This window comes from Podospora anserina, chromosome 3 (assembly GCF_000226545.1).
Source record: "Podospora anserina S mat+ genomic DNA chromosome 3, supercontig 2".
Lineage (NCBI taxonomy): Eukaryota > Fungi > Ascomycota > Sordariomycetes > Sordariales > Podosporaceae > Podospora > Podospora anserina.
This window is the reverse complement of record NW_001914856.1, coordinates 256,926-272,175: the sequence shown is the minus strand read 5'-3', so window position 1 is coordinate 272,175 and position 15,250 is coordinate 256,926. Positions and strand designations below refer to the sequence as shown.

At 53.3% G+C, this 15,250-nt stretch overlaps 7 protein-coding genes across 7 annotated transcripts; 3 read left to right on the top strand and 4 right to left on the bottom strand.

Annotated features, from left to right (window-relative positions):
- Positions 1 to 2: 2 nt before the first annotated feature.
- PODANS_3_2680 (uncharacterized protein) lies at positions 3 to 846 on the bottom strand (the record flags this gene model as incomplete). The annotated part of the gene is made up of 2 exons (XM_001909000.1): positions 3 to 349; positions 402 to 846. Coding segments are annotated over 2 exons (792 nt in total), but the record flags the coding sequence as incomplete, so codon positions are not given.
- Positions 847 to 1,646: 800 nt separating this feature from the next.
- Positions 1,647 to 3,044, bottom strand: PODANS_3_2670 (uncharacterized protein; the record flags this gene model as incomplete). The annotated part of the gene is made up of 1 exon (XM_001908999.1): positions 1,647 to 3,044. The coding sequence occupies one exon, from the start codon at positions 3,042 to 3,044 to the stop codon at positions 1,647 to 1,649; it is 1,398 nt and encodes a 465-aa protein (XP_001909034.1).
- A 3,156-nt stretch (positions 3,045 to 6,200) lies between these two features.
- Positions 6,201 to 8,069, bottom strand: PODANS_3_2660 (uncharacterized protein; the record flags this gene model as incomplete). Its single annotated transcript, XM_001908998.1, has 1 exon — positions 6,201 to 8,069. The coding sequence occupies one exon, from the start codon at positions 8,067 to 8,069 to the stop codon at positions 6,201 to 6,203; it is 1,869 nt and encodes a 622-aa protein (XP_001909033.1).
- Positions 8,070 to 8,315: 246 nt separating this feature from the next.
- Positions 8,316 to 8,769, bottom strand: PODANS_3_2650 (uncharacterized protein; the record flags this gene model as incomplete). The annotated part of the gene is made up of 2 exons (XM_001908997.1): positions 8,316 to 8,409; positions 8,465 to 8,769. 2 exons carry the CDS (start codon positions 8,767 to 8,769, stop codon positions 8,316 to 8,318), a joined length of 399 nt encoding a protein of 132 aa, XP_001909032.1.
- A 559-nt stretch (positions 8,770 to 9,328) lies between these two features.
- Positions 9,329 to 10,619, top strand: PODANS_3_2640 (uncharacterized protein; the record flags this gene model as incomplete). Its single annotated transcript, XM_001908996.1, has 2 exons — positions 9,329 to 9,814; positions 9,894 to 10,619. The coding sequence occupies 2 exons, from the start codon at positions 9,329 to 9,331 to the stop codon at positions 10,617 to 10,619; spliced, it is 1,212 nt and encodes a 403-aa protein (XP_001909031.1).
- A 183-nt stretch (positions 10,620 to 10,802) lies between these two features.
- On the top strand, positions 10,803 to 11,730 carry PODANS_3_2630 (uncharacterized protein; the record flags this gene model as incomplete). Its single annotated transcript, XM_001908995.1, has 2 exons — positions 10,803 to 11,102; positions 11,185 to 11,730. 2 exons carry the CDS (start codon positions 10,803 to 10,805, stop codon positions 11,728 to 11,730), a joined length of 846 nt encoding a protein of 281 aa, XP_001909030.1.
- Positions 11,731 to 12,603: 873 nt separating this feature from the next.
- PODANS_3_2620 (uncharacterized protein) lies at positions 12,604 to 15,213 on the top strand (the record flags this gene model as incomplete). The annotated part of the gene is made up of 1 exon (XM_001908994.1): positions 12,604 to 15,213. The coding sequence occupies one exon, from the start codon at positions 12,604 to 12,606 to the stop codon at positions 15,211 to 15,213; it is 2,610 nt and encodes an 869-aa protein (XP_001909029.1).
- Positions 15,214 to 15,250: the final 37 nt, after the last annotated feature.

Below are 15,250 nucleotides of genomic sequence, written 5' to 3'. Positions count from 1 at the left end.
AGCCCCCCCTCCGTCAACGCCCCCATCCCCGTCCTAATCACCTCCCCAGTAGGCAACACCACCTCCAAACCCGAATGACAAGCCCAGTGATCCCCATAAGGGGTATACCCAACCCCGCGATCAACCGTATTCCCAATGATACTCCCCCCCCCCAAATCAGGCGTGTCAACCCACATGTGCTCCCTCAACCCTCTCCTCCCAAGCTCTTCATACAACCCGTAAAACGACACCCCCGGCTCAACCAAGCAGGTATAATCCTGGGGGTTGATATCCAGTATCTTATTCATCCTCCTCCCCAGATCAACCGTGACCGAACCCCTCACTCGCGGAGCGGCGCCGCCATAGCCCACTGTTTTCGTCAGCTCCCACCCCTCCGTGGTTGTTTGGTTGTGAGAACTTACGGTTTCTCCCCATGGATATAGGAAAAATGGGAACAAGCCATCTGTTAGCCCACTTCACTATCTTGACCACCTCGTCTGTGTTGCCCGGGTAGACAACCGCCCCGGCGACAAACTCCTCTTCATCCAAAATGGTCATCATGTCGTGCGTGTTGGGGTGCTCCATGTACCACCCATCTTTCAAAGGTTTATCATTCACCTCGACGTTCTCCTCTCCCAACTCCCGCTTCAGTTCCTCCAAAGCCTCGAGGAACTGATCGCGGGAAACACCCTGGGGAACCACCGGCACCTCACGACTGCGGGGCTTAGCGGGTTTGGTCCGGCCGGAGAAGACGGCCTCCTTGGCGCGAGTGGCTTTGGGGAGGAGATACGGGGGGATGCCGGAGTGGGTCTCGGGGAGGGTGGGAATCGGGGTGGTGGCTTCGGGGGTGGAGGATCCGGAGGACATCGTAATGAACCAGTAGCAACTTGGGAATGGTGAGAAGATGCAGGAAAGTTGGCGACGGCGAGATACCAGAGTTGAAATATATCTCCCAAAGTTCGGTCTACACGGTTAATATTTCCGCCCACAACCTACCCCGCGACACCTGGCACACGGTCGAGGTTGGGGAGGATTGCTCCGCATCTGCCGGCATAGTACTACCCTCCGAATAGAACCCCCTCTACTCCCGGCTCCCCGACATGGTTGTGCATGCGGAGAGACGGGATATTCTTTTGGCATGCTTGGTGTGGGGTTCATGAGGGGAAGAGAATCCCTACACTGGTGAGAGGATCGTCGTTACGTACTTGCAGAGCCGCTTGGGGATGTAGCGTGAGGGGTAGCCGCCATCGATTGACAATCGAGGTTTAGCTTGCGTGCACTTCCCCAGACATCAAACGTCAGGCGACGGATCGTGAGCTTATGTTCAGGAGCGTCAGGTGAAAAAGGTCTTTGTGACAGCAAGCTGTAAGCGTCTCATTGGATGTCAATACTGAATCTACCATACGATGCGATTACTTTCCCCTCTAGCCCAGCTAGCACTTGTTTCAATCTCAGAAGTCTTGACATACTTCGACTCGAATATGCGCCCGTCCCTTGATATATCCAACCTGGTATTTATTCGTTCCCCGTGTCGTCATTCACCTGCTTCAGGGGTATCTCCCAAAACACATGGACCCCATTCTTTTTTAGTGTCCCGGTCCATCCATTCATGATATCATCCTTCATTCTCCCACCTCTGATACCCAGTCAGACTTGAATCTGAACTCTTACTCGGCCAGCGTTTCGACTTTAGGGATAGCCTGACTATGACGTTTGGATCCACTCCTCTGGTACCCAACACCGCCGTCCACCTGTCGAGAAGGTCGGATGTACTCGGCTATCTTCTGAGCTATGCTCGACTGCCGTCTCAACGTTCGTGGCTGGTCAACTTGTGTATGGGGAGGCTTGAAGGCCTCATCCACGCCCAACACCTGAACCGGTTGCACAGTGGGCGCGGTTTCCGCGGCAAATGTATCAAGCTTCGTCAACTCCACACTCGCACCAGTAGCCCAGCTGGGATTTCTTGAATGTCCTTTGTGGCGCAATCGTTGAGGCGGCTGCTCGAGCGGCTGTTGGGAGACTTCTGTTGGGAGAGGACGGGCAAAAGACGAATGCGATCGATTCCCGGTGCCAGTGGACGTAGCATCTCTGCTTCTCCGGCTGCTGTTCTTGCTTCCGCCACTGGCGGACGTCCTTCCTCCGACGGCTGTGGTGGCGGCGCTTACATCCGACACCGCACTGGCAAATTGCGTGTGGGGATTGGGATGGACAGTAGGCCGATGGGGATAAGCCGCCTGAGCTGCCGCTGCGCGCTGTGACATCTGGCGCAAGACAACCTCGTGATGTGCGCGTTCTTCGGCTTCAGCTTGGGCAAGAAATAGCTCAAAGTCTGTCGATGGCGACGCTCTTGGCTGCCGGGTGTGCTGACTGTGAGAGTGGTGTCTTGTTGGGGTGTGGCTTGCCTGCCGGAGCTCTGTCGGAGCTTGGTCCCAACTCATCGGTCGGGTGCTGATAGGAACTTGGTGGACGGCTGCCGTTTGGGAAACCCGCAACGGATCCTCTACCAGAGTGTAGGAGTATCGTTTTGACTTGGAATCTCTTCTCGCCAGCTCATGTTGGAGGGCCAACTGGGGCGGAGGGTTCACTGCGTCGTCTGTTCTCCTCCCTTCTGACTGGCTTCCCCTACGTGCTTTGAGTCTTGTTGTCCCCTCAGGCAAACTTTGCAACGGGACAGTTCGCCTGGAGTCAAAGATCCGGTGTCTCTGGCTGCCCACTGGCAACACTGGCATGCGAGAAAAGTCCGAGGCGGCATGCTTGGGCTCGTAGACAAACTTTTGCTTTGGTTCCTCAATTGCCTCCAAAGCGGGAGGTGCCGATTTCTGCCATGACTTGAAGCGGTCCCGGAAGCTCGCCTTCTTTCTGAGTTGGGGCCGTGGGGTTTGGCTCGCCATTGTGAGTGTGGCAAGTGCGTCTAATGGATTTGGAGAAGATGCACTGGGAATGTTCTGATGCGGCTGGAGGATTATTGTCTTGCTGGGATTGGATGTTGTTGAAGTTGTGTTTGGCGTAGTACAGAGAGAGAGAGAGAGAGGGCTTGGTGGAAAAAATATAAGGTCACGCCTCATAAGTTGTGACGTCGTGATGGTGCTAGCGGCAACTGTGGTTTGAAGAGAAGGTTGTCTTCCTTTTATAGGTATTTGAGGTATGTTGAAGAGAGTGGGGGCACAAAGGGCCGGAGTGGTCGCGGTTGGGTGTGAGGGGACTACTAAAAGAAGCAGAAAAAAAAAAGAAGGCTCTGTGCCGCCGGCCACGGCCCCTGGTTAAGGATGCCCAGGGGGACGTCTTGCGTGACGTCGGGAGGGTCACTCTGATGGTGGTGGATTACCCTCTGCTGGCTAATCATCGATCGGGTGCCTGGGCAGCTAGGATTGACCCAGAAACCCTGCTCCCGAAGTAGCCTGCCGTCCAAACCTTGTTTTGTCTGCATTGGCCGTCTTGGCCACATGAGACAATCGCAAATAGTGGATTCAACGATATAGTCAGGAGAATCCAAGACACACATGTCAATACTTGCTTGGGCTGGATCAAAGAGACAATCCTCTTGTGTCTTGTTGATGTTCGAGACTTGTCAAAGGCCACCCTCCTTGCTGGCATGTTTGCCTCTGAGGCGTCATATTCGGTTGCTGCACCTGACCCAGCCTGGTGTACTTTTTCGGATCTCAACCCCACAAAAAGGTGTGAGAGAAATACCGACAAATCAGATGGGCACCCAGGGAATCTTTGCATTCTGGAGATGGCGTCGCAGCCGGCCAGCGAATGGGAGGCCAGAAGGGCAGGACACCACATGCGAGGGGAAGTAGGGGGTTGCAGCGGCGTGGGAACACCTGCATCTGACAGGTCCTCGCACAACAGCCTTCATATCGACCAGAAATGAACAGAGATGAGAAATAGTGGCAGGCCGGCGCCAGTAACCGCTCGTTTGTGAACTCGAGAAGATCCAGTTCGGCTCGTTCGAGCTACGGCGACGCTGAGTGAGCGACGGGTGCGTCCAAAAAATATCACAACTCGGCAGCTCGGGACCGTGAGGGACGGATTGCGGGGGAGGGGAAAGATCGTCAGCAGGGCGTCAAGCCACCCAAGTGGTAGGGGTTCAAGAGATGTTCAGTGCTGGTCCCTGCTCGATGCGGCTAGTGTATATGAAACCACAGCTGTGCTACCTCACCAATATGCATGCTTGTCAGCAAATGCCGTCTCGAAGCGAGCACAACTTTGATTGTATTTCCCGGACAGGGACGGCACACGTGTTGCAAAGTAAGAAGTCAGACAAATTCCTCGGTCCACTTGGCTTGTAGTCGCCGCAGAGGCCAAGCCATGCCAAAGATAATCCTTCAAAGCTTGATGAGGCTTGTCTGGCTTGTCAATGCTTGTCCTCTCATCGGTGTTCGAGCTGAACCGACGGCCTCACAGCTCGATGGGGCATGGTGTCTTCAGAGTTTGGTGCTGAATTCGACTGCTACGAAGGTCGTTGGTGGGCAATGCCGAGTTTCCAGCGCTGACCAGAACGTGGAAGGTGGTAAGGCAATGTCAACGGGGGAAGCACCAGCCATTCAGGAGGCAACATGGGCCGGACCCAAAATCGGGCTGAACGGCGTGGGTGTGAGGCCCCTGTCGGTCTGTTGCATCGATATCTGTTGGTCGGTGTGTGGCGCAACGCGATGATGGAAAAATGACGGAAACAACCAAACTGTCGAGTTGGTTTTTGGCTCTGTGACTCGACCGGGCCTATACAAGCGGAATTGCGTCAGAAACTGGTGGCTTTTTGATGGCGCTCACCCACAGGCGCCGCTGAGTGTGGTTCGCTGCCGGACGGTGAGCTCATCGAAAGAGGGTGGCGGTCATCCAAATGCGGCGACTGCTTGCAGACTGGCAAGATTCGGCAGTCCTGACTCGTGTTTTTCGACTTTTCATGATGCGCGGTTTAGGAACCGCCGAGACTCTTCCCTTGTTGTTAGGCTTCTGTGTGATAAACAAGCAGTGAAGCTGAGAATGTGGAGGTTTTTTTTATTCAGCAAAAGGTGGCTGGTCAGTGCGCTCGCGACGCTAGGCGGCAGCTCCACACCTCAGGCGTGCCAAGCCGATCAACGCAGAGGTGGGGTTTTCAGGAACAACGGGAGTTAGCTGTACGGCCGGAAGAGATATTTTCCTCCGATTTGTGAACTGGTGGTCCCTTTTAAACCAGTCCGGGTGTCAATGGCCTCGCTGAGGCAGTGAACGGGCAGTGAGGATGTGTTTTAGAGGCCAACAGCCAACTGCGGGGACCCCAGTTGGGCTTAGCCAGTTGACAGTTCGATGGTGTCAACTTCTCAATTCCCAGTGAACTGCTCTTGACAGAAAGGCCGGCCGACGCCGAGAGCCCATCGTAGACCGAACCAGACGCCGCTACGTGCGCAGTTGAACAAAACGTCAAACCCTGCATGCAGAGCGTCGATAGAGCCGTTTGATACGAGGTGCAGTCCGATTAAGCTCGATTCCCCACTGAGCGGGAGATCTCCACTTGGTGTCCAGCGATCATGGATTCATGGATTCAAGGGAGCCCTGACATTCAGACACGACCCGCACATTCGGCCGTTCAGACGTCAACGGTGGACAGCTCAATGGGCCGATAGCTGAAATCTCTATTGTGACAGCTTTTGATATCACAACTCATAAACAGGAATATTTCGAAATGGGCGCGGCCTAGCCAAATTCATACAATATTTTCGCGCGTCGAATCCTCTAGACTCCGGTCCAGTTCGGGTCGTACAATCCCGAATCGGAACACAGCCCAGACCGGGTAGCGGGAAACACCCGGACTGGGCAATGTGTAAGACACTATCGAGGCCAAGAGACGGCTCGTCCAAGAGTAAGGACATACATAAACAACACAAAAAGGTCCAGATCGACACTTCTGCTTTGGGATCTCATCACGTATTTTTTCCTCGTGTTGGAGAGAATCCTCCGGGTGTCGGGCCGTGTTCATTAGGCCTCTAGCGCGGCAACCCCCCAGCCCGCCACAAGCGCTACCCGGAATCTCGGCACAGTTTTGGCCCCCAAGAAAGCAAGGCGATGATCTGTTGCTGTGTTTAGAGCACAGTGTGAACTAGACACTCTGATATTCAGCCTGGTGTGGTTGGTTCGGGGTGGTGAGGGACCCCGAGATGTCCTGATGATAGGTTGCTGAGCCAAAAGACGTGCTCAACAATATTCGAAGCTGCCTGAGGAGGGTGGGTAGACAAGCTCTTTCACCCTTCCAGATCTCTTTCCTTCAGCAGTTCTTTCAGGTCAAAGACGATTTCCACCATGATCGCCTCTTTACAGGGATGCCCCTTGGCGGTCTCAAATCTTGTGCGAGCTGCGACGACCATATTTCGCTGCTGGTCGTAATGGGGCCATTCCTCAGGTTTGTAAAGCACCATTTCATCCCCCTTTACAATCCACTTGTGTTCCAAGTCGGGCCCAGAAATTCGCCTTTCCAGGTCCAAAATCCGACATGTCCAATTACCAGTTGAAGAGTCCAGTGCGAGATAGATACCTACGATCTCGATTTCCTCCAAGAAGCCAGGCTTGAATCTCCCCGCCATTTCGTGTGAGTAAACAAGCAGGCCTCTGGTGACGTTTCCACGGTTCTCCTCCATCTTCTCTCTTGTACTCGTCGGAGGGGTTGCGGAAGGCATGAAGAAGCTGATGTTCGGATAGAGGTCTCCCTTAGGGAACGAGTCCAAGTACCGGTAGGATCCCATTCCCCGTGGAAATGCGATCATGAACCCCCGATCAGGTATCTTCATGGATGGCCCCACGTCGATAACCTCAAAACCCTTCATCGCCTCGTCCATCTCAGTACCATATAAAGGGTAGATTCGAGAGAAGTAGGTGACGAGGATATCCGTGTCTTTCCGAGTTGTCAAATCTTGTATCTCAAGGGGCGTGGTTTTCGCAATACTAGAGATGCTCTCTGCCAATGCTGTGTTGCTATCACTGTCATTACCCCCGACTTCAGGCGTAGAGTCGCTGTGTTTTGACCGCAATGTCCCCTGATTGCCTACCAAGTCTACTCCCAAGCTAATGAGTGTAACCGGCGCGCGAGCCCGCATGAACTTCTTGTCCCTACCGAGAAGCGGGAGGCAAGTGATTGACCGTGCCCTGACATCTTCCTGGGCCCAGTGTAGCTCCACACAGTTCAACACAGCCAACACCCAGTAGGGGGACATGGTGTAAATCAAAGGCGTAGTCAGTGATAACCCAGCATTGGACATAGTGAAAGGTGGTGTCAGCTTGGGCGCAAAGCTGGGTCGCACTCCTCCTTGGGAGGCAAAGTCACTCGGATGGTGGGCGAGTAGCGTATTGTCGGATGAATCGGTGTTGAAGGCAAGGATGCTTTGGTCGTCAGACACCTTGATAATTTCCTCCTGAAGCCTCCTAAACGCGTTTTGACTTCCTTCCCCGTAGAGTAATGGCATGCTGATTCCGAAAATGCCGAGCAATGAATATGTGACGTCCTCCTCCCGCGTCGTCACTCTTCGAGAAGCCCAACTCATCCGTTGTGCGACGCTGCAGACAGTGACCCGCCTGGTACCTCTCAAACAGCCTTCGTCAATCCCTGTGATTTCGCGAATAAGAACTGCCAACGCCTGCTTGGTTCCCATCTGCACCCATTCTCTTGTGTAGAATACGATATTAGACGGTGCTAGAAGCTCTTGTAGGGTCCATCCGCGTGTAAACCACCGAGACCGACGAAACAGGGTCAATACATCCAGGCTACTTTCCCTTGACGGTATCCTAACGTCTGACAGGTAGACATAGCAGACTTGGGCGTTTTCGTACCACGCATACATCGAATTGATGGCCTCAGACAGCTCGGCCGAACTCGTTTTGTCAATGCAGACAGTATCTGCCCATACGTAGCCGAGCCCGTTCCCCCGTGCGCGTTTACACGCTGCGTAGATCTTTTCGAAGCCTAGATGCTTGAACTTTCGTATTCTTGTTACACGTTTGGTCCATTGTTGGAAGCTGGCTTCTGTTGCTTCCCAGGTATGAGATAGAATGGCGTACGGGGGTATATCGGTTCCGTAAAATTCCTCAATCTGAAGGCTAGACACATTGATGAGTCGCATATCGTAGGCATTCCGTCCTGGCCCTAGTGATTGAATATGGACGGATGATGGACATAATGGGATTGACGCGCTTCAGGAGTCGCCTCCGTTGAGGTGACATCGGCGAGCGGGGGCGCTGCCAAGCTGCGGCTTCATTGGCTGCGTGTTGACAGGGTTGGAAGAATTGTTAGATACAGGCGGTAGGAAGGCCAGAAACATCTGTCAAACTCTCTGATTGTAAGACTTGCTTGCCATATCTCTTGATGATCATAACTTGGCTCGCAATCCAGAGCCTAGGCGCCAGCTTTCCACGTCCTCCATCTTGTAAACCTCATAAGCTGGCTCCTCGTATGGGTGTGCCCTATCGGCTGCGTTAGCTGACATGGCAAATCAAGAACATCATCTCCAACACATACTTCTTCAGAGCTTCCACGGCGCGTTTGGCCACGGCCTTTCCCACACACAGTGTCTCAACCCGAGCCTCTTCTTCCTCAGCGAGTACGTTGATTTTTCCCTTGTAAGGTTTGGCACCGTGTCCCGGTTTGAACTGTCCAGTTCCCAATGTTGTCCAGCAACATTCTGTGTAATTGCCAGCTCCGGGATAACGGCCTGCTCCAGCAGCAAAGACGGCGTCTTTGCAGATTCGAAGGTGGGTGGTTGGGACGTAGAAGACGAGTTTGTACTGAGGGTTTCTGCTGGAACGAAATAGAAACGATGTCATTTTTGCACTTGAAATGAACGTTGTTTGTACAGCAGGAACTTGGTTTTTGTCTCAGCAGTTTAGGGTGGGCGAAGAAAAGAGAACGTCACGGTGGAAAATGCGGGGCAGAGTTGCGTGGAGACACATCGCGATGGCCTAAGAGAGAGGACCCTAACCCTGAGATGCTGGTGGTAATCACCAGCCAAAGAGTCCCATGTTCAGAAGACAGTTTAGATTTGGTAAAGATTGCTGAAACCGCCGGAGGGAGGACACACATAATCTGGAAATGATACAATACATTCAATGAGTAAGGCCCGGCCTCTGAGAACTCGATCAATTCCACATATTTACATTTCATAACCATGGCCATAAATGACTTTCTTAGAACTTAACCCAGATATTCTAAATCTCTACCGTGGTAGGGTACATTGTAAGATATAGAGGCACAAGCTGGGGCAAAGTCTCTCGAAATCTGTGGTAGCATCTGTCCTGAGCTAGGACGGGATCCAGCATAAGGTCCCCAGAACCCTTCTCATGGATAGGCGCAACACCCACTGCCTTGACATTGGCGGGATGCAAGATGCAAGCCCCAGAGGAACGTAGTTCCAGACTATTTTCATCTGAATATATCACGTCCCACGTGAAAAAGCTTGAACTGTGCTCGAAGCAATCTGGAATAAAAGAGCACTCTGCCCATCGAAATTCTCCGCCATTTCCCCAATTTTCATCTCCCTCTCGGCTTCTCTTTTTTCACTCTGTAAATCCGTCCTCAAAGTCGTGCAGCATGTCAATTCCGAGCTCAAATTGGCAGACCCGCGCGGCGGAGAAGCGCAAGAGCCTTCTTGCCAGTATACGCGACGATTGGAAGCTCTCACCAGAGGACCTGGCGAAAGCAAAAAGCCAGCGCGACATCACCGGTGTTGTGCCAGAGCACTTGAAAGCCGCCGAAGTGTCGATATTAGCCAAAGACGCCCCAGATATTGTCAATCACTTGAAAGACGGGACCTACAGTGCTCTACAGGTCACCACGGCCTTTTGTAAGGCCCCAGCCATTGCCTACCAAATTGTAAGCCTTCCACATACCTCGTCTTTCGCTCCAGAGAGATAGAAGTACAGGTATGCTAACGTGCCCTGATTTTTCGTAGGGCGACTGTCTTCATGAAATCTTCTTTGACCAGGCCTTGGAACGTGCCAAGGCTCTCCACGCTGGCTTCAAGGAGACAGGAACGGTCTCTGGACCTCTCCATGGCCTTCCCATCAGTTTGAAGGACCAGTTTCACATCAAAGGCGTCTATACGACTATGGGTTACGTTGGATGGATAGGCAGCAACCTCGGCATCAAGGACCCCAACCAGACTCACAAGATCGAGAATCAAATCACTACAGGACTCCTGTCTTTGGGTGCAGGGCTGTGCTGCCAAACGGGCCTCCCGCAGACACTTCTCTTTGGTGAGACGAAAAACAACATCATCGGCGAAACACTAAACCCGCATAACCAGAATCTGTCATGTGGTGGTTCCTCCGGAGGCGACGATGCGCTTCAAGCCTTGGGGGGCAGTGTGCTAGGCGTTGGGACAGATATCGGCGGCTCGGTTCGCATTCCTGCTGCGTTCAACGGAATCTTTTCCCTCAAGCCTACCCCCGAACGAGTTTTGTACCGCGACGTCGCCAACACCAATACCGGCCAGAATACATACCGACCGACTGTTGGTTTCCTCAGCACGTCCGTTGGAGGGCTCGAGCTTGCCCTTCGTGCCGCGTTTTCCACCAAACCTTGGGAGCAGCAGTGGTGCCGATTCCCTCCCGTCAAGATGTCTTCGATGAACATCGGTGCCGGGCTAGAGGTGATGGAACAGCTTCAAAGCCGTTAAAACTCGGAATTCTTTGGTACGCACCTGTTCTCCCACGCCTATTGACTCTCATGACAGACATATCTGCTTCCTTAATATGCCTACCTATCGTCATTGAGGATATATCAAATCCCCTCATAACACCTACTTACTATCTTTCAAAACATATTCACTTTTTCCTTGGCACTTACTTTCTATGTCTTAATGTCTCTTCACCATGTTTTGACCCCTATTTTCTATCCTTCACCACATGTTTACTACCTCAGCACGTACTTGCTTTCCTTTTATGCATTCAAGTGTTTCCCGATAGCCATTGACTGTCCTTTCACACCCGCTCATCATCTTGCTACTTTTAAGCTAATTAAGTGTGTCATTAGGACTGATCAAGCTGTTGGCCCGCACCCTCCCATCACCAGGGGTCTCCGTCATGTCGCAGATGCCCTCAGGGCAGCCGGGCATAAGGTGGTCGATTGGGAGCCGCCGCTTCAAGCTACCGCTAAGCGGGTGCATGTAAGCCTCCCTCTAGGTTCTCTTCAATGTCGGAATTGTTTGGCTGCAGACTGACAACAATCCGGCGTGCCCGTAGGTCTCCTTCCTCTTAGCAGACGGCGGGAACAACATCCACTCCCACCTCGCCCTTTCAGGAAAGCCCCTGATGCCCGACCTCGAGGAAGCATTCCAGCTCAAGTCGCCGATCGACCTCCTCGAGTATCAGAACCTCACCTTAGAAGGGCTTGAGTACGAAGCCGCGCATTCTGATCCTTGGAACTCGACGAGCGAGAGCGACGGCCAGATCGTGGATGCCGTCATCATGCCAGTGGCCCGGCACGCCGCGGTGATTCCAGGCAAATATTATCATACTGGTTATAGACGCCGCATTGCACCGCCGGAAGCTGTGTTTCAAGCTGACGATAAACAAACAGCCTACACCGAAATTATCAATTTGATGAACTACTCAGCGGCTGTCATCCCCATGACCAAGGAAGACAAGGCGATCGACGTCGTCCCAGAGGGCGATGATGCCTACAGACCTCTCAACGACGTCGATAAACAAAATTGGGAGGCCTGTAAGTCCTTCCCTTCTCCCCCCACTTACCCTACCTTGGGTTCTAACGCCTGGCTCCGCAGATGATCCCGAGATCTACGACGGGCCCCAGTTGGCGTGCAGATTGTGGCCCGGAAATTTGAAGAGGAAAAGGTCCTGGCCATTGCTGGAATCGTCACTGCGTGCTTGACACGTGGCAGTTTGTTGTGAGTAGGTAGGTATGCTTCGAGGAGCCCTGAAAGTCAGCTCTTCTCTTCTTGCGCGGCCAAACCACCCTCATGGTTGATCTGACCGCAAATGTGCCCGTAGATTCTACAAGATTGTGAGATATCACGGACATGAACCACTATTTCCCGCATATCCTCCTCTATCCATGGTCCTCAGTGCATCTTCAAATGGCCAAAACATTTACGCACCATTGGCATCCTCCGGTCCGGCACGGCCCGAAGCAACATGTATCTCCTCATGCGCCAAGACCGGCATAACGGCTCTCGTGCACAACCTCACCACAAGTCTATCATGTCATCTGCGGGGCCGTGACCAACAAATAGGAGGGTCTCGAGGTAACGTTCACTGAAACACTGGAGAAATATTGTACCACTCTCTGCCGGGCGGTGATTGGGCGACAAGTATCACAGGAACGGAATCGATCTGCAACTTAGGCTATGATGGAGAAATATTTTGCCATGTGAGAGCAACGGTATGATTGTGTGATGTACCACGAGGGGAACTGCCCGACAGCTATCCACTGTCTCCTGACAAGGACAAATTGTAGCGCCCCAATAGAAGGCAGTGGTTGAGATGATAGCCGCCAGCGTGACGGCTACCTGCTGTCGAGATCATGGGGAGGATGGAGATGAAGTCTTTCCGTCTGAGGTTGACTTTAAGGTTAAATGTTGCCGCATTGTTTGATCAGATCAGACGAACGGTAGGTGCTGGCCAGAGTAGGCCTAATTCATCATGTCTTCGCGCTGTGCGGCCTCCAGTGTCGTGCGGCAACTGCTGGTAGCAGTGGTGCTTTTCATCGTTGGAGTCCTCGCACAAGCAGCAACTCGCGAAAGAATAAGCTTGAACGCGGACTGGCGTTTCCAACGCTTCACCTCGAATCCTGACAACCTCAACTACAACACCCTGAAGCCATGGCTTACACCATCAGCCAACAACTTCATCAATGATGCCTCCCGCCGCACCAAGCGCCCATCCAACGAGCCACCCAACGTCACCTACACCCAAGCAAACTTCAATGATAACTCGTGGGAAGCCCTGAGTCTGCCTCACGACTGGGCTGTCAAAGGACCTTTCTATGTCGGCAACAATGTTCCCGTCGGAGGAAACATGGGTCGTCTTCCCATCCAGGGGGTTGGATGGTACCGCAAGAAGTTCACGCTCAACCCGGGCGACGAGGGGAAATCTGTGTATCTCGAGGTTGACGGCGCCATGTCCTATGCTGCGGTCTGGATCAATGGGAAGATCGCTGGTGGATGGCCGTATGGCTATGCCTCATTCCGTGTCGACCTCACTCCGTATCTGCAGTCCGGAAGCAATCAGCTAGCTATTCGCCTTGACCAAGCCGTTGAGTCGTCGCGATGGTATCCAGGTGCAGGGATCTACCGCAACGTTTGGTTGACCAAAGTAAACCCCATCCACGTCGGCCAGTTCGGTACCTTCGTCAAAACCAGGAGCTCGTCAGCTCAAACGGCAACGCTTGACCTCACTGTTCAGGTGGAGAACAGCGCAACAACCGCCGCAGCAGGTCAGGTCCAGGTCGTCACTGACATTCATTCTTACGATGCGGTCTCGGGGAAGGCGGGAGCAAAGATCGGTGGTTTCTCTAACGCCACAGTCAGCGTCTCCCCAGGGTCTATTGCATCTGTGAATGCATCAGCGACTGTGCAGAACCCAAAGCTTTGGGGTCCACGTCCGACGCAGGAGCCCAATATGCATGTTGCCATCACCCGTCTTTACGTTGGGGACCAGCTGGTAGACACATACGAAACTCCTTTCGGCATCCGCTCTCTGCAGTACCTTGGCGATGGACTGCGTGTCAACGGTCAGCGCGTGTACATTCAGGGTGTTTGCCAGCACCATGATCTTGGGTCGTTGGGAGCCGCCTTCAACATTCCGGCTGCTCGGCGTCAGCTGGAGATGCTCCAGGATATGGGAACCAACGCGATGAGAACCTCACACAATCCTCCAGCGCCTGAGCTGCTCGATCTTGCTGACAAGATGGGTTTCCTTGTTCTGGACGAGATCTTCGACACGTGGGGCAGCCACAAGACTCGCAACGATTTCCAGACCATCTTTGCCGACTGGTCTGAGCCAGATCTCAGAGCGTTTGTTCGCCGTGACCGCAACCATCCTTCAATTTGGGCCTGGTCCTTTGGAAACGAGGTCGCAGAGCAGGGAAGCAGCAACGGTGCAGCACAAGCTGAGCGTCTTCGAAATATTGTTCGCCAGGAGGACGCCACCAGACAGTCCACCGTCGGAATGAACAACGCTGGGCCTGACACGGCCTTTGTCTCGATTGTTGATCTTATCGGGTTGAACTATCAGGGAGAGGGCAAAGGAAACGGCGCGCCAACGTTCGAAAACTTCCGGGGACGGTTCCCTAACAAGTTGATCTTCAGCACTGAGAGCTCGTCGGTGGTCAGCTCCAGGGACACATACCTCTTCCCAGTGGTGAACAGCAACAACGCGATTGTACGGGCGAATGGTCCTGGCGCCGATCCTACTACTAGACAAGTCAGTTCGTATGACCTGTACGCCATGGAATGGGGTGCTTCACCTGACAAGGTCTTTGTGGCACAAGATCGGTATTCGTACGTTGCGGGTGAGTTTGTTTGGACAGGCTGGGATTACATTGGAGAGCCGACGCCATATGATTCCTCTCGGAGCAGCTACTTTGGCATCATCGACCTTGCTGGGTTTCCCAAGGACCGGTTCTACCTTTACCAGTCAAGATGGAACCCAAGCGTGAAGATAGCCCACATCCTGCCTCACTGGAACTGGCCCAATCGCGTCGGTCAAGTCACGCCTGTTCATGTGTACTCTTCGGGTGACGAAGCCGAGCTTTTCGTCAACGGCAAGTCCCAGGGTCGACAGAAGAAGGCGCAGTACACCTATCGTTTCCGGTGGGACCAGGTCACCTACCAGCCAGGAGAGGTGCGTGTCGTGACATACAAGGATGGGAATGAATGGGCGAATGCGACAGTTCGGACTACCGGGACGGCCTCTCAGTTGCGGTTGTCGACGTATCATAACCGCGCGACGATCAAAGCTGACGGCGAGGATCTCTCTTTTGTCAGTGTTGCTGTCGTGGACGACAAGGGCGATGTTGTTCCCACCGCGGAACCCAACATCACATTTTCCATCACTGGGCCTGGTGACATTGTCACTACGGATAATGGAGACTCGACTGATATGGTTGCGTTCCCGTCAAAGGAGAGGAAAGCGTTTCGAGGACGAGCGTTGGCTATTGTGCGTGCAAAGGTTGGAGCATCGGGGGCGATTACAGTGGCGGCCACGGCGAATGGTGTCAAGTCGGCGGAGGTTGTGCTACAGGTGGAATAGGAGCTCCCAGGTGACCTGTTCAGCGTGTGCTTCTGGC